The 19,077-nt window shown below is 35.1% G+C and overlaps 1 protein-coding gene across 2 annotated transcripts; it reads left to right on the forward strand.

The window, feature by feature from the left end:
• The first annotated feature begins 739 nt into the window (after positions 1-739).
• Positions 740-18,874, forward strand: LOC142355610 (uncharacterized). Of its 2 annotated transcripts, none has more exons than XM_075407722.1 (7): positions 740-1,087; positions 1,288-1,405; positions 6,427-6,609; positions 15,709-16,098; positions 16,467-16,883; positions 17,130-17,624; positions 17,916-18,874. In XM_075407722.1, exons 1-7 carry the CDS (start codon positions 755-757, stop codon positions 18,857-18,859), a joined length of 2,880 nt encoding a protein of 959 aa, XP_075263837.1. In that variant the 5' UTR covers positions 740-754; the 3' UTR covers positions 18,860-18,874. The 2 variants fall into 2 exon arrangements, with proteins under 2 accessions (XP_075263837.1, XP_075263838.1); XM_075407723.1 differs by having other exon boundaries at positions 15,709-16,005.
• Positions 18,875-19,077: the final 203 nt, after the last annotated feature.

Genomic DNA, 19,077 nt, shown 5'->3' on the forward strand with positions numbered 1-19,077 from the left:
CGCGTTTTTGCAACTTACCAATTAGTGTACAAAGGCACAGTCTTGTAGTTATCTCAAAACCGGAGATCAATCAAAGTCGGATAAAATTTTCCATAAATAATAATTTGAGAACGTTTTGTTCGAGCCCTACCCTAGTAGACTGACAAAAACAACGTGACTATTTTGTAATTACTAGAAACAAAAAATTAATAAGCTTATCGCTGTATACAGTTTTCATATTTACATGGTTCAGTTCCGCCAAAATGTTCTCCTTTTTGGTCAAAGATGTTTTCTCTTTAATAAAATAAACACAAATTATCAAACATAAAGCAAAGTTGATATGGAGAGGAAAATTCAACTTCTTTGGAGGTTTAAATTGACTGGTGACAAAAAATATCCAATCGTTGCTGCTAATTTGCATTTAAATATCTCACAATCGAAGACAGATCAAATTTTTCATGGATATTTTCATACAGTGTTTCAAAAATAAATCATAGAGGGAAAAAGATTATCATTGTCTCTGGTTAATAACAAATACAGACAGGGCGCGGTTTTTCAAAATTATCAATTTTCTTTGTTTTTTTTTCAAAATAAGAGAGAACTTTTTGATTTCCTATCCAATTAACTATGAAAACTATGTTGCTCCTTTTAAAATATTAGTTGGTACCGTTGCCGAGTTTAAAAATAGCAGAAGGGATCGTAATTTTCGAAACTATGGTTTTTACTGTTGTAGTTTATGCGTTATGGGATTCCGTGCAAAGAATGAATTATTAAGATGTACCAAACAAAGTTGTACAGATACGGCTGTGAAGCATCAAAAGAACTTTTGCAGCTTGTAGGGAAAACGAAAGTTTATTTTGTTTCTTTAGGTCTCAGAAAAGACTTCGAGCAAGAACCAATAAGTCAGAGAATAAAGGAAGGAGAGACAATGGAACTAAAATGCGTGCCCCCGCAAGGCACCCCGACGCCAGTGGTTGAATGGTACAAAATAACTCAAACTACAGCACCTGAGAAAGAAGCGATTGATGAGAACATCGAAAAGGGGGTGTTCGATGAAGGTGTTCATGCCGAGTTGATGACTGGGGGTAATAGGAGATACCTAATGCGAGTAAGTTTGCAATTGATGGAGCTTGCTGTTTTGAGAATAACGATGTTTTAGTGATGCTTTCGCGAATGTCGCAAGGTCTTAACTCTAGTAACGACCATTTGGTGGATTTCTGCTAATTTGATTCAATACATATGTTAAATGTGTTAATCAGCTGACCATTTTCTTCATCGGGAACACGTTCTCAATCTTATTTTTTTCAGAACAACCAAACGTTTGTAATCACGCCGACAACAATTGAGGATTCGGGTAACTTTACCTGTGTGGCCTCAAATGTGATTGGACACCGAAAGTCACAGACAGTTGAGATCACTATATACAGTAAGTTCAGTTAGATTTATCAAAATGACAAGAAAAGGGTTCGAGCCCCGCCCTCGCTCGGATCGTCAATATAATACATTTGGCTTTGTATAAATCGGTCAACCTCATTTTTATACTTGGCTAATATATATAATCTTTTTGGTTTTGTGTTTATTTTTGTGCATTTGGTTTATTCATGGTTGATTCATCGCTTTGGTTGTTAGATTTGCTTTTGTTCTTTTTTGCTAGTTGTACGGTATCGGCTACAAAGTGACAAAGTGATTTGTTAAAGTGGATTTTAATATACAACGTGACTCATTTTCGGCCGCTTGAAGGCTAGTTTAATCCTCAAATCTCCGTCCCTTCAAAAGCATTTTTATTTGGCTAATTCTTTAATGTAATATGATCACAGAGAGCTCTCAAGCGTAGAAATAGTTCTCTTATAAAAACGTCTGTCTCATTCTGGTTTCCCTTTTTGTTTGTTTTTCAATCAGTTTAAACCAGATTTCTTTGTCTCATTTCCAGATTTTGCTTTTAATTATGCATAATAACAAAAGAGGGATTGTAAGCTCAATTGTGTGACAAAGAACAGATTGAGCAGTTTTTTTCATTATACTTGTAATTTTTTTTTAAAAACTAGACGGCATCTATTGCCGCAATTTTAAAAATTCACTGTTGTAGTTTGTTAAGCGTGCTGACATATTTAACCATAGGGCACAGTGGTTTGGTGATATGGTCATAGGAAAGCCCATAATATTTTATGGGTTTGGAACTCTAATATGCACATCAAATAAACTTTTAACTTCAAATTGAACAAATGACATCACAATGGCGCCTATATGCCGACTGTCTTAGATCTTTTCACAGACTCTGCGGAAACAGTTGTTTATTTTTTATTGAGAATTGAAAGATACACGCATAAATGCAAGTTTCACCGTGACTTTGAACGCTTTATGGGAGGATTTTGTGGTTAGAAAGCCATGGTTGTTCAGACCGCCATGGCTCCAAACATCTTTGACTATTTCCTCATTTTGTTCACAAAATTTGCTTTTTCACTCTGTAATGATAAAGCTAACGCGACCCCTAGACGCCACTTGTTATAACTGTTTATTGATAATTTATGACTACAAGAGAGAGAAAACGAAAAAGCGACAGCCAAAAGAGCAGAAGTAGAAAATGCAGCTCTAAAAAGTAGGCAGGCAGAAAGGAAAAGCAGAGTACACGGCCGTGTTCCTCCCCTTACGATACTAAACCATGCGTAAATCTCCTAATCCATTAAAAACTCACCTTGAAAAATAAGCGTGCACCTTTAGACCGAATTTCAACGAAGCATAAAGTTACCTCCGTAGAAAAAAGCCTCATGATCAGTTTCTTTTCTACAAATTAACAGACGAAAATGACAAAAATATGCCTTTTTAGAAAACTTTCTTCACCAATTTAGTCGAGGAGTTGGAAATTTACAAAAAATTCACTCTATAGTCATGCTAAATGTGATAAAAAATCTAAACAATAAACAAGAGTAAAAAGCTTCAATTCAGCTTGTTTCAAAAGTGGCAGTATATTTTGTTTACACACAATACAGTTTTGAAACAAGAGCAAAATCACTTGAGTTAGGCTACAAAACCGATCTTTCAATTGTTAAAAAAAGCATCGCAGAACGCAAAACATCGCACTTTGAGCAGAAAATATCCTCTTTATATTTGAAAAAGGGGAGTCCTATAATTGAAAACAAATTGAATTCCGCCAACACCGCTCAGAAAGAGAGAGCATGCTTGGAACATTGTATGGTTGTTTTGAACAACAAGAATTAAGTGGCTAGGCGGTCCTTAAAAATTAGCTGGGGCGGAACTTGATCACAATTTTTATGGATAACGGGCGTTCTTTGTTATTTTTGCGTGCATTCCTCATTTCTATTTCCCTCAAGTTTTCTGTATCAAAATGAGAGAAGGAGAGGGGAAGCTATTTATGATGACTTATGTTTATAATTTTTCAGGTCAAGACACATTTTGTATTTGAAATGTTGTTTTTGTGAAAACGGGGCAGATTTATGAATTACAACAGACGTTTTAAACATGCTTCCATGACAACCTTTACAGATATGAGATCGGCCTCCTGTATTAAGTTAAACAAAGAGGACCGTTAATGTGTTCGTGCAAAAAGTTCCTACCTGTCATACGCTAAACAATTTATTGAAATTTGAAATCGTAATATAGGTTTAACAGAGATGCAAATCTACTAATAAATGTTTCAGTATAGTAATTCTTCTACTATAAGTGAGGGCTGACCAGTAACCGACTATATAATTGTTCCAATTTCTGATTTTTGGTCATTCGAATCATTTACTTGTTTTAGATTTCAAGCGAAACTAATTGAGATAGCTTGACTAGTCAAATGAAGAAAGTGAAAAAAACGAACATTGAGAAAAAAACGTTGGATGATATTTTCATGCTAGTGAAATGGCGTGGGGCTGCGCTTTTTATAGCGGGCTTAGCTTAAGCGAAAGAAAGTAAGACTCACCTGTTTAACTGTTTAATTTTGGAAAAAAAGCGTCATCTTAAATGTTTGTACACCGGAAAAAAGTAATCTTCAGGGCATTACTCACTGCAGAATATCATAAAAAGATTTCGCCAATAACTGCCTGAAACCAATTTTTGAAAATAAATGGTTCATCAATCACAAAGAACCTCATCACGAATTGATTTTAGGCTGTACTTTTTAGTGCAAAGCCAACATTTACGAGAGAATCAGTAATTTGGAAAAAAAAATTGGACACCAAAAACCAAAAAGGATGTCTCTACCTTATTACAATAGACTGCCTACATTAAAATTGACTTTTGTTTTTACATTTCTGGTTCGAAGTATGAACGGATGGAGTCAAGAAGTGAAATGGACAACATATTCCTGAAGTTATCGTTTACCAAATTAAAGTTTCCAACTGTCATCGTATTGTTCTCTAGTTTCTTTGCTATTGTTCCTGTTAATCACTTCCACGTCTAGAGTTATAAGGAAATTGTTCTAAATATAGAACACACATTTATTGCAATAATAAAAATTTATCAATTAACAGTTTATTGTTCCAAAAGTACAGATATATTATCCTCGAAAAATTTTTTACAGAGAACATGCAATGAAAAATTTAAGCAAGTACACAAACGAAACCTGAAAACCTTCAATATAATGAAATCGTTAACCCAAAAATAATTTCTACGCCTTCTTAAGTCTGTCTTAGTTGGGAAAAACTTTTCAAATTTTCAAATCTTAACTGTTCCTCAGAAGAAAATCATTTACAGTCTCTTTGTTTATAAAGGCTGGAAGGTGTTTGCGGCTTTATTTCGAATTCTCATTAAGTGCTTCTGAAAATGTAAATTGAACTGTGAAAACTAACCCACCCAACGATTCGCATCACCATATGCTTGAGAATATAATTTTTCGATGCATGAAATTTAAAAAATATGAGTTTTTTCGTTTCTTTATTCCATTAATTTGACCTGATCAGTCATATCTACTAAATCTGTTCCATGCTGATTGGGCATTTTTAAAAAAAAAACTAAATCTTAATCCTTTTGAAATCTGTTTTATCTTAAAAAGTTTAATGTTTTTCGTCTTTTTTTGTATAGTTTGAAAAGCGAAAAATCAGAAGCCAAAATTTAAACTTTCAAGAAATGCACATCAGAAAGAAAAAAAAGTAGAAAATGTTTTTCAACCATTCATTCATTTTTTGAGGTTTTTATTTGTTGCATTTTTAATTGCTCTCGAACGAAGTTTGAAATGTTGGTTTTTAAAATGTTGGTTTTGTACGCATAACATTTGCTTGACTGTTTTTTTCACTTTTATTAAAGACCATTCTGTAACTTCTCAAGTGACTTTTTTACGCTTCACTTCAGCATTTTGTGTGATTTCAATTGCTCACTCCGAAATAAGGTGTGCTGTTAATATAAAGGGATTGTGAGCGGTTGTCTCAAAGCAGTTGTAGGTTAGTCGTTAATATGTCTGACTGCTATCCTGGAGGTCTCCGGGTCGATCCATTTTGAGGTCCGAGTTTTTGCACCCATAAAAAAAGTTATAAGCTACACCCCTAAAATAAATCCCCTGCCTGTCGTTCGAGAGAAATTCATCTGGCGTTAGTCGGTTAATGTTTGTATCTCTCGTCGAAAGATGTTGATCACCTAAAGTTGATTCTACAGAAAAGTCGGAAGTCGGGCTGCTATAAGGTTTCTAGCCCTTTTTTTATGGAGCGTTGCAGCCGAAAAATTTGAAAAGTTGGTTCTTAACTGTCCAAACGTGAAAAAGAATTTCCTATCCGATATGTAACGTTTCTTTTTTGTTTACTTGTTAAGTATCACGTTTTCATGTTATATTTTGTTTGAAAAATGACAGATATTTAAGATTGAAAACCGCTGTCATTAATTATGAATGACGCTCTTAGATTAAACATTACTCGGCTTCGTTAATTATTCAGAGCTGTCCATTTTGGCTTGACAATAGAAACAATAAAGTAACCAATCGCTCTTCACTCGAATTAATCATTAATCAAACAAAGAAACGTTACGTGAGTGGATGTAAGATGCAAAAGAAAAGAACAATCGATCGGTTAAAATCGAGATTTTATAATTAATAACCACAGATTCATAAATTGAAGTGACTCACAAAACGAAGAGTTTGAGTGGACTTTTGTTAATTAACATGAACAGGTTTTATGTTACTTATCTCAAGAGAACCGCTTAGCTGGAGAGATCAATTCAGAAACAATATAAACAGAAGCTCAACTTTCAAAAGGCGCTTAATTGAAAGAGGATCAGCATGATCACTTTATGGACTCAAATTATTTCGTTTCAATGCCAATTTGGTTAGAAGTGATACTAGGCAACAGATTAACTAGAGCAACTTGACAACGCTGTTTGCTTTGAACTATTCGGGCTACATGACTGGAGTCTCAATTATAAGAGTTATAGAAGATATAGGAAAAATCCCAAAAATATCAATTTTTTTGTAACTATATGTACCTTCTATCTTCATGAATAATCTTTAATACTTTATTACAGGAAATGGAGATTGGGCTGACTGGTCTGTTTGGTCAAAGTGCGAGCTCTTTGTTCGTGATTCCATCTGCGGACGAGGCACCCAGTCAAGGTCCAGAACATGCACTAATCCTCAGCCTAAAAATGGAGGCAATGATTGTGAAGGAGATCGGCATGAAGAACAGAACTGTGATGTAAAATGTCCAGGTGTGTGCTATGACCTCTGAAACTATTTAGGGGTTTATCTTCTGCTTTTTGCTCGGGATCAACTATTTTTGCATGAAATGTAACATAAAAATTAACTTGTGCCATGACTGGGCTACAATACAAGACTACAAATAATTAAAGGCTGGAAGACGCTTAACATTTTGTCTCAAAACTTGTCGCTGAAACTATATGGATTAGTAAGCGGTCTTAATGAAAAGCGCCGTCTCAATTTCTCTTCATAAATTTCCCGCATCGTTAATGAATAAACTGGTTTAGAATAAAGTTTCTGTCTCTGCACCAAATCTGAGTTGTGCTTTATATTTGGTGATCTGGAGTTTTGTTTTGTGATACTGTGATTTTGATATTTTTAGCAGCATGAAAGTTAAATCGGCAAGTTCCGTAAAAACCAGCAAAAACATGGGGGAATAAATATGCAAGGCTGGCTTTTTTCAAATAATTTTTCACTTTTTGCTTACGCATCGCAGAGAGACCATTTTTGTAGCCCTGAGCATCTCTCTGTTTTGAAAAGACCTCACGCAATTTAGGGCTCTCAAAATAGCAAAAATTAGATGTAAAATGTAAAAATAAGAGAAGAAAAAGGTATTCTTTTCTAAATTCTTGTTATTTTTGAGAACCTTCTTATTTCATCCGAACTAACAATTTCAGAAATTTTATTACCGCAGAGACGTAGGACGCAGAGACGTCAATAAAAAAACCAAATTATTTATTGAAAAGTAAAGATGGAAGTTTTTGTGGAATTACGATGTTAGGGTTTGTTTTGTTCGTCAATGCCTTTGGCAGTTCAACTGATATGTTGGACAGCAGTTTGTTTTATACTGTCCGGCTCGGCGGACTAAATGTAACGGCTGCTTTCCTTGTCGCAACCGATTGATAGCAGTCGTTACAGTTATGCATATACAAAAATTTGATCGGATTGTAAATTTTGATCTTGCTTCTGATGAAACAAGCAAAATTTCGGATGATCTTTTGCACCCTAAATCGGTTCCTACACTTGACGGGTTGTTCATTTGCTGGATCGGTTTTGACTTTTCGATTGACTTTTTCCCTCCGTGAATTTTTAGTTTCGGATCTTAATAGCCCTCATATTCACAATTTCAAACAGCTAAACTCGATTGCCGGCAGTTGTCTATTCAAATTAAAAAGTGCGCTGCAATTGGTTTCATTTTTTTAATTTGAAATTTATTTTTAAACCGTCAGCTTAAATAATCTTTAGTAACGCTATTTTAACCGCTTACTAAAATTATGTTTTCGAAACATTGACATTTTTAAGAAATAATTTTAAAATTTTGCAAATTTTAAATAGGTGGTGTAAATTTTGCTTTAACAAATAAAAGTTTAGATGTGATTCTTGCATGTTCAAAATTTGGTTTTCTGGGGCTCCATTTTGATATTTACCGGGTATTGTAAACAAAAAAAGCAGAAAGAGCTATAGCTCTTTAAACCCTAAGAATTAAGGCTAAAATGCATATTATTCAATATATGCTTTCTTGCGTACCGGGTGTTACATCTGTCTTTTTTTACGATTGAGTAAAAGCAATCAAAGGCCTTATTAAATTATTTATTGAGACATGTCTAGAATTCATCCTTCGTTCAACTATTTTGACGTGAAAACAGCTAGAAGTATATGGGAAAATTTAATTACAACCAAATAACAATGTAAGCACTACAGTGCGTTCTAGGACGAAAATGGGATGTGAATGTGCAAATATTCCGATGGATAAATGCAGGAAATGAAGCGTGAACTTTCAAATTTTTAGTTTGTCTGTGTAGTTCAAAATTAGATTTGGTGAACCATTTTTAATCAATTTACCTCAAAAGATGTTGCACTATGAACACGTAGTACTTTCAAGAGAAAATGAAAGCCTTTCCCCAAATCCCATCAATCATTTTTTCATCTTTTTCATCCCGTGGTGCACCCCAAAATAATCAGCTTTGAAAATGAGATCAGATGATGGGGATCAGTGTTGTCATTAATGAGATGTGAAGTTGTTTGATGACATTTAATTCTCCTTTTTTGTCAAGGTTCACATCATCAAAATGCACGCCAATTCCCCCCAGATATTTGTACCCCGTTCTTAGATAATTTATGGCTCTCTCTAAATGTGTTTTTGACACAAATTTGCCCAAGGGACGGCCTAAGTCCTTTGAATTTATTGTAATGTTCTTCTCAAGATAAAGATAAGACATACAACCACACCACATTACCACTCTCTGGTTATTCGCTCGCTCTCTTGTGCTTATAATTTCTGCTGATTATAAATTAGTAGAGATTTGTTTGTGACCTCCGGCAGTTTTGACAAAATACACTCCAAGTACAAACACAAATTGACGTAAATACCACATCTTATGTAATGATTATACGACTACATTTGCGTAATAAAACAAACTACATTACATTACATTACACAAACTCATCAAAAAAGCACCTTGAGAACAAAATAATAACGACTGAAAGTTTGATCATCATCCTCTCTTAAAATGTGTGAAATAATATAAATTTTCGCATTATTTGTATGTAATATTTGTTTGTTGCGAGTATGTTTGAATATGTTTTTCATTTAATTTGTTAAAAAAAAAACAATTTTTCAAATTTTAGATCTAATTTGAACTCGTTTTGAGGAGAATGTTATGGACTAGAACTTGGAAATTCCACGCAAAATTGTGTTAACGAAACAAGCAGATTTGCTTACAAGTTCAACTGACAAAATTGCTACCTAAAATTCAATTTCGAAATATAAGAAACATGATGATTCATTTGCTCCTGTTCTACTTGCATTTGGCGTGACATAATTAGAATTTCACTTTTGTGCTCCAGAAAGAATTGTGAACACATTTTGCAGGGAAACTAAAGGAAAAAAGTAATGAAACAGTTTCTCGTTCACGCTGCTGAAAAATAACAATTTTCAAGCCTTCAGTTCTAATTAAGCCACTTCAAGAAGGCTCTTTATAAATTCGGGGGCTCAACTGAATTAAAAATGCAGAGCCATTTTTCATTCCATTGAAATTGGGAAAAGTGTTCATGGGTTGGCGAACAGCCTAATGTTATTTTAGCGTATCTCATTGGGCTCTTATAAATTGTCTAAAAGGGTTTATTCCCTCAAGACTCCTTTTTTAGCCTTTGAAAATGCTCGAGTGAGGCTATCATTAAAGCCAAATTGAGCTCCGTGCCTGATAATATTTCCTTCTTCAGCGGAGGGAAACGGAAAATAATGAGATTGTGACGCACGTTTGCTGAAAATTTACGCTAAAATGAACAATGCATAAATTCGGCAAAAATCAAAATATGAGCTACAACTCAGGTGAATTCTTTATGCTGACTTTTGCCCTAAACTAGTGTCAAAAATTACTTGGAACAACAGAGAAAGTTGAACGCCAGAATTCAATTGAATCAAGTTTTCAATAGTTTGCGCACATTTGAAAAAAAAATTCGACTAAACGTTTTTGTAGAAGGGCGAGATTAAAATTTTAGGTGCAAATTGTCTCTTAAAAACTAGAAAAGGAGAAAAAAAAATTAATTCATTTCAATTAGGTTTTTTGTCTTTTTCTCTGTATTATTTTTTTGAAAAAGCAAACAAAATTACACTCAAGATGCTGCCATTAGTTGCCCTTTGTTTCTGTCAGCTAAGGTTCTTCTGCTTTTTGTATTTTGCTAAAAGTTACTGTTGAAAACCTGGCTATCTTTTTTCTGAGTGGTTCAAATCCCTCCATTTGATTTAATTTGTCCATCAAATTTAGTCTCACTTCACTTCTCTCAAAAAAATTTTGTTGATTGACATATGAAACAAGTTGGCGTTTTTGATAGGCGCATAGGGACAGCCCGGGTATATTATTGGCCTTTTCTTGGTTTTTAATAATTCGAAGAATTTGAATTGTACTAGGGCGCTGTCTGTTCACAAATTTTCACGATAATCGAAGTCGAATTGATGTGATTTGGTGCACGCTGAAACAGGAATTGGAGCGAAGAAAGTGTTTTCTGGCCTCAACATTTTTCATTCTAAGTTTAAGGTTCAGTGAAAAAAAGCGTTTGAAGAATTTCCTTCCTCAGTTGTGGTTTTTTGTGTACATAGGCTCATAGGCAAAAGGTCTCTAATTATTACTGGTTTTTGAATTTTTCTGATCGAGTTTTTTTAAAGGTTCCATACCTAGTATTTTCTAGTTGTAGTTCTTTTTCATGAAATATAGTGCAGAAATTGTCCCACTGTTTTTTTATGGTCTGTTCATACATTCTCATGATTGCTGGAGTTAAATTGGCAAAGTGCCTTGGGCACGCCGAAACAGAAAGTGGAGCGTAACAGAAAATAATTTTGCCCGTGAACATTTCTCACTCTAATATTACAGTCGAGTTAATAAACGGCGTTTGAACAACATTTCTTGTTTGTTGTTTTGTTTTCATATGAAATGTCTCAGGTTTTTACTGTTTTTGATCGTTTTTCTAAATGTTTTTTAAAATCCATTCCGAATATTCTCTATGTCAATTTACGAATTTTTTCTTTGCAACGTCAGGCAGTAAATATACTGTTGTGTAAATTTTTTTCCACATCATTTAGAGCTTTTTTGGGACCACATGAGGTTTTGTCCAACAAAAATCTGCCTTTTGTTCATTCATTCAAGCAATTTGGACTGAAATGCATACGTGTCGTTTTTTGTTCTAATCATAGGGAAGATTTTTTCATTGGCGTAATAAAATTTTTGGTCACAGAAAACTTGCCTCTCTAAATTGAATTCCTTACTTTCAAAAGGATTTTTTTTGCTTTAAATCAAGGAGAACGGGTCAACCGAATGTGTGTTTGCGTGTCATTTTAATTGAAGGTTATTTAAGAGCAGCATTAAGTTATGCAGATTCTTGATAAAAATGTAACGCCATCAATTGAAAAATTTCTAACTGTCTTTGTATTGCAAATATACGCATCTATCTTAGCTTTTTCTGGCAATCTGCCAGCCATGTTTTATCTTCTTGAAATTTGCTAGTGAATTGAACATATCTACTAAAGGTTAAATTTCGGTTCAATTGGTTGTTTAATTTCGTTTCAATGTTAACCTGTTCTCAATTTAAAATCTCTCACATAATTTAAAATAATTGGATTGTTTGTTTCTTTAAAAAGTAGGAAAAAGACAGTTTTGTTTATTGAGCATTGCTCAAAATTTGGCATATTTTAATGAAATTAAGAACAATGGTTTGAAAAATTTTTTTCGCACTTTATTCAATCGGATGTTTCATTACACTGACTGGGGAAGTGGGGAAGGTTAATGCCAAAGATCGCCAATTAATTAAAATATCGAATTAAAATTTTCTTTTTTATCATAAAAAACAATTTGAGATCTCAACAAATTAAATTTAGCAGTTATTTTGCATTAATTTGTAAATTTACACCCTATCATAAAATTTTCGATTTCACTTATTGAAAACTGGCAAATTAGAACTGCAGCAGTTGGGTTTTTCCTTTCGAAGCTGGTGTAGTCAGAAATTTGTGTTCTGCGGTTAGATTTTTCATCAATTATTAATTTATTGCTGAGTTCAACTCTCAAAATGTCTGATACAAAAATAGAAGAGGTTAAATTTTTTTAAATAGATAGTCATTTTAGATCTTAGTCATTGAGCGGCGCAAAGGCAGCAAACTGGAATTGCATTTGGTTGATTTTGCCCTCTTTGATTTCTGTTACGTTAATTTGCGGTATTCGGGATGCATTCCGAGAAAATGGATTTTCGTAATTTTAAGACCAACTCTTTGAAGATCCACAGATTCACAGTACGTGGTACTATCCACAGGTCCACATTTGGGTTATGTTAAATTGCGGAATTCGGGATACATTCCGAGAAAAAAAGGATTTTTGTAAATTTATGACCAACTCTTTGAAGATCCAGAGGTCCACAGTGTGTTACTTAATTCCACTGTTTTTTTAAACTTTTTATACACTTAATTGCACTTAATTATAATCGGATCAGATCGTCGTAAACATAGATTATAAAATTTAAGGTAAATTTTGAGAAGTGTGTTATTTCAGTTTATTAAGTTTATCAGTTTATTAAGATTTTTTCGGCAAAAATTTCATTTGAATCTTTGTTCGGTGAATTCGATAAAAAAAAAGAATTGCGATACGTTTGAAAACGTAATTCAAACAATGATTTTTGTAGTCTGGTTGTGGAAGTCTTAAATGTTCTAATTTTAGGGAGTTCAGTTCGGTTACTAATTTCTTTTCAAAACAAGCCTAGCTTTTGAATGTAATCTGTTTCCGCAAAGTTAATGCATATCACATGTATTAACATAGCATAACGGAATTAAGTTATATTGTCGGTCAAATTTGATATAAATCATGCCTGCCTTTCCGATGTAATGATTCGTTCTGGCTGAGCTGTGTTGGCCATTTTTGTTTTGTGCTTAAATAGAGTGGCTTGCTGTTCGATTAATAGCCGCACAGTGATAGCTGGGGCTAATATTGGCCTTCTCTTGGTTTTTGACTTGAAGAGGAGTATTGGTTTTCTTAAGGTTTTTTTAAACCGGAAGTACTATTCGTTCAGACGATGATTTGACCTGAAAGCGAAAGTGAGTGAAATTTCAGTGTAAACTAATTTTTTCTGAGCGAGAGGTGTTTTTTGATCATGCGCTGCGTTTAGTGAATGACTTTTTGACTTTGAAAAGTAGTTTTTGTCTGAATGGCACTTCTAGATAACCGCTTTTTTCGTCCAATTGGCCCAGTTTTTTTGCTTGTAAATTGATTTTGTGTAGATATAATTTTTTTGATGCTATATTGAAATGTTAACCTCAGAAATTGATACCACAGTGTTTTGCAGAGCCTGAAAATGCGTTTGAAGTTCAAAATTGGCACATTTTTCCTGATTTTTTAGTAATTTTTTGGCTTTTTTCTATCAATTTCTTCATTTTGGCTCTTTTGGGTCAGCCGTCTTTTTGTCAAAAACCAGTTAATACGGCAACTTTTTTTTGATAATTTATATACTCAATGACTCTTTCTACCTCGATGTAATTTTGTTTTAGAAAGTTTTCATATGCTAATCTGATTTTGGAAGTTTTTTTCCAATATTTCTCAGTTTTTTGTTTGTATTTTCGTTTTCATTTCTAGAAAAAGTCTTTCTGTGCAACATGAGGGACTTTATTTCTGTTTCAATGAAAAATCAGTCACTTTCTGGCGTTAAGTTTTTGAAAAACAGTTAAAGTTTTTTTCGTAAGTGCAGTCTCAAAAATTTGTTGACAATTTTTTTTCGCAAAATATTTCATAAATTTTGCAGGTTTGAATTTTGCTTGTTCTTTTTGTTCCGTTCAGGAAGATGGATAATTGTCTTGGATGATTTTTTTCTTTTCTATGTCAAAAATGCTGAACAATGAAATGTATTTATTTTTCTTGATTTTTTAAATTTGATTTTTAATTTTAGAAAATCAAGAATTAGTCTTTTTGTTACGGTGTTCCCTATATTGTGTCCACATTTTTCACATTTAAGTTTTTATCATTCTAGTTTTTTCCTGAGATCTTTGTCCTGTCATTCGTTTTCGTTATATTGATTTTTTCAGTTGTTAAAAAATTGTAAGAATTCGTCTTTTGGATTTTCGTCATTTCTTCGTTTTGCAATTGATTTCATTTAACCTAAGGAAGTACCTGGTGTTTGCTATAGAGTTTTTTTTCCGAAACTGTCACTTATTTCTAATTATTGCAATTTTTTCCTGCTTTGGTATTATTTTTAAACGGTTTTTTGCCTTTGAATTTTATTTTGTTGCTCATGTTTTTTTATTAAATTAATTTTTGAATGAGTATGAAGTCAAGTCTAGAATATATACACCAAAGAAGACGTATGTGTTGTTTTTGTAGTTATTGAAGTGATTAGAAACGTAATTGTAGTGGTTTTCTGATTCTTAAATTTGAGCATTCTTTTTTGAAAAATTTAGCTTAGTTTCTAAGGTTATTATCTGCGTTTTGCTTTCGCAATCTTTTTTAAATTAGAATCATGAATTATTTGAGGTAAATTGACAGCCCTCTCAGTTTTTTGAATCTATGAGTATTTTGAGCATCCTAGTTATTTCGGAATTTTTAGACGTTACCGAAAGTTTTCAATAATATAAAATTATGCTGCATTATGTTTCTCTTGGTGACTGTGGTTTAAAATTTCAGACCAGGGCAGGTAATGAGTTAATGGTTTTTTACAAAAAGTTAATGGCTTCAGCTGCAATTACAGTTTTTTGTGATGTTTTGACGCTTCGAGTCACTTCCGGAATTCTTCTGGCTATGTTTTTATTTCGTCGTCAAGATTTTTGCTACGGCCATATGACGTCACAACCACTTCAATTCTGCTTTTTGGTCAATTGTTCAAGCAATCTCATCTGAAGTGCGTGCGTGACGTCATTTTTCGCTCTTAGTGGAGCGAGTTTTTTTGTTCATTCGCGTGATTAAATTTTTGGTCACACTTGACTTACCTCACTCTCAAAATGACTTCCTCACTTTTAAATTGACTTTTATTTACTTTAGTTCGAAGAGATAAGGTCAAATGGGTGTTTGTCACTCCAAATGAAAGTTATTTGAGAGCAGCTAATAGAGGCAGCAAAAACGTTTACAGATTTTTAATCAAAATATAACATCAGCCTTCAATGAAAAGACGTTTTTTGGTTTGTCTTATGTACTATTTTTTTGAGACTGCAGATCTAAGAAGCTATTGCGGCTATTATCTGGTAATCTGCCAGCTATGTTTATCCTTTGCTGAATCAATGTAAAAATATGGTACGTGCGTTGGGGGGGGGGGTGCAAATGTTATGCAACCACTAAGTTGGGGGGGGGGGGGGGGGGTGCAAAAACGGGTGCAAAATCATTACAAAATTTCGATCGATTTTCTGTAAAGGGGTACATCGCCATAAAATAATGTTCACTCATCATAATGAAAGAGTTTTTGCTGGGAAAACAATTAAATAGCCGATGCATTCAAAAAATTATAGTTTTGGCAGGATTTTCAGCTGCTTGGACTTAAAATCTGTACGTTATCAAGCCAAAAGTTATCAGAATGACCTTTTCTTCAGTTAACAGTTCATGCTCTAATAAAAGGTGTTCAGTTCCCAATTTCATTCCTTTTGTTATATTTAGACGAACGTGGTTGGACACCGTGGTCACCGTGGTCTCTTTGTGAACTAACTCCACCCTCCATAACCGACAAGGTGCGAGCAGGTGAAAAAACTGCAGCCGAATCATCAACTAGCAAATGCAACCAGCAGCGAAAGCGTGATTGCACCCTGGACTTCCTGGCACCCGATACAGGACAGGTCGGCGTTGATTCGAAATGCGTGGGCGATGCATATCAACTCAGACCCTGTGATGAAGCTGACTGTGAGGTGGTGGTAGTGGCTCCAGGGGGACAGAAAGATGGTTCTGGGGATAGAACCGGTGAGGGTCAAGTTATACACGGAAAAGGAAAAGGCAAGGGAAAAGAAAAGGAAGATTATCCATGGCCTAATACGCTTGCACCCGATGCGAGAAGTGAGTCCTTAGCACATAGAATTCTTGCGACGTAAGGATAAATTGCAGTTACTTGTATTATTAGAAAGTTTTAGAACAGCAAATTAAAAGCGAGAAAAACTTTACCGTCAATAGTTTACATATTTGAAGCTGTTGTTGATGAGTTAAGTGGAAAAAGGGTGCGAGCAGGAATGTGTATTCAAAAGTTAGTTCTTGAAATCTGCGAAACTAAAAGTACTAACTCTTGCCTTAAAATTTAGTGATAGGGATAACTAGTCGGGGAACATTCGCAGTTGAAAAACACGGATTCGAATGATGCTCTCAAAAATGAATCTGAATGATTACTTCATTTTTTTACGAAGAATTATTCGGTAACTATTTTACTTCAGGCGGGACCCTGGATGACCACTTGTTCGTCTACATGGCTTTGTGCATTCTGGTCTTTTCAGTCATCGCAATCATAATCATCGTCCTCTTATGTCTGCAGCGACAAAAACGCAAATCAATTCGAGGTGTAACTTTGCACAACTCATCGTTAGAATCTCATCATAAATTGAGCGCAAACGGGAACCGAACGAGCTCAGAGTCGTACTGCTGTTGTGCTTCGATGTTCTGTTTTGGTTGTTTCTGCCATAACTCGACTACTAAAGAGAAGTATCACTTGCAGAATGTGAATTTTGTCAACGGTGTTCCACCCTCTTGTACCATGAACACAATGCATGAGGTTTCAACACTGGGAGGCATGAACAAAGGGCCTTTTCTGCAAACACAATCAGGATGTGCGTCTTGTTATAATATTGATATATGTAAGTTATTTAGCTTCATCTTGTCGACTATACTAAAATGATTTTTCAGAAGCTTTTTTGTCGATTCATTACGCTCTTTAACATCTACACTATCTTTTCGCGCCCATTAATTCTGGCATTTCATAGCATCATGTTTTAAAAAAGAAGAATAGGAAGGGAAACTTTTGGCAATTAAAAAAAAATCTGAAATTTTTTCATATTTTACTTCAAGAAAACAATTTTGATGAAATCAATCAACTATTTCAGTCCCCGTGCAAAACATCATACCTTCAAATAGCCACCACAGTCTACCGGCAGCGCATGTGAACAACTGTCTACCCCCTAACGCCACCGGTGCAGCCACTTTTCACCCTGCTAGCAACTTCTACCTCAACCCACCGCCGGTACCGCACCAACTACCCGGACCACCCTCAGCATCTGGGGCGACATGCATTATGACGTCATGTTGCAACCCTGGATCTATGAACCCAGTTCCGACTACTATCATGAGCCCTAGTATCCTGAACAACGCTGCCCGTAACGCATCATTTGGAAGTTTGTCGATTGCCAATTTAACATTCGCAAATCAGACCCAACCGAACTCAAATTCTGGAAATGTGCGCAATGCTAGTTCAATGAAGGCGATTGAGTTCAACTCAGATCCAAGGTTGATGGGAGAATTTGCTGCAAAGAGTCCAGAATACGAGGATCCCTATTTTGAGAGCCAGAACGAATACTTTGACTACGACCATTTATCAAAAGGTTCGATAGTTTCTATTTTGCACTGTGAGAAAAAAATTCAAATTGATGTATTTGTAGTAGCAAAAAATGCACACCTATATGAGCAAGTAATTTTCTCTTACGGTGCCATATTAAATTTAATCTGCGGTTGGGGATTATAAACGTCACCCCAGGCGGGGGTTGTAGATGAGGAGAAACGGACAAATCATTTTATATGAAATACGGTTGCCGAAATGAGATAATGTTGGCTTCTTAATTTAATCGGCTGGACTAAGCATAAGGGGAAAAGACTCACCTAAGTGTTCATTTCAGAACGAGACTTCTCAGACGACCAGGATTCCTTTTTCAAACCCCAATTCTCAGATCAGGAAAAACTCCAGCGAGACAAACAACTCCAAAGGAGAAGTTTCTGCAATGCACCTTTAAGCGACAACTCGTCCAGCAAGAATTTCCTAACGCGCAACAATTCCGCTAAACAACTTCCAACACCTCAAGGTGAAGACAGCGGATTCGGTTCATTTTCACTGACAAGCCGCAATGATTCTTCTAGAACATTCGATTACAACACGGCGCGGGGAGTGGTCGGCGCCGCTGGAGGGAGAATCTCTATTCCCGATTTCGGAGCATCGTTGGTGGTTCCCCCCAACGCAATTGAAAGTGGAAAGAAACCAGAAATATCCTTAACTGTCAATACTACTGAGCATTATATTAACCTAATTTCCAATCTGTCCGAAGAATCAACCCGAAAAATTCTAGATCTGCCCAAAAATGCGACCTTGATAAGCCCAATTGTAACTGTCGCACCATCAGATGTCACTTTTTTAAAGCCATTGATATTAACCCTTCCCCATTTTGTGTATACAAGAACCGCTCGCGAACAATCCTTCAGCAATGATGAATTTCTCTTGGACGTTTCGGATTGGTCTCTATGCGTTATTGCCATTGGTCAGTTGAGCTCCAAATCTTTGACAGTCCCGGGAAATCTTCACAAGCACGAAAATTTCTACACCTCGGCAAGCAGCGTGCATATCGTGACGAACTCACTCGCTCCTAGTTATTGCGTAATTGGATGCCCGAAGTTGCGCAGTGATGATGCAATAGAAGTGAAGCCGACTGCAAAGCGAGTGAGAGTTGCAGTGTTCGCTTCGAATTCTCCCCAATGTGCTTCGGAAGATGACTTGATTGTTAGAGTGTACTGTTTCCCAGATCTTCTCGAATCGTGGCAGGTTAGACGATTGAACTTAGCAACTATATGATTGAATAGCCATCAATCCTTATCACAAGTTGAGGACAAGGAATTGTCGAAAAAGTATACGAGTTCAGCTACATATGGGCCGAACCCGTCCTTAGAATTCTCAGTTTTAAATAATAGCTGTTTTTGAGCTAAGATGATCTGAATGAGTTAAGAAACACGGAAGAAATGAGCCGAAAAAATCGTAAAAAAGAATGTATTTGACATTATAGAAGTCAGTGG

The sequence above is a fragment of the Convolutriloba macropyga genome, unplaced genomic scaffold (genome assembly GCF_964194025.1).
Source record: "Convolutriloba macropyga unplaced genomic scaffold, txConMacr16.3 SCAFFOLD_779, whole genome shotgun sequence".
NCBI lineage: Eukaryota > Metazoa > Xenacoelomorpha > Acoela > Convolutidae > Convolutriloba > Convolutriloba macropyga.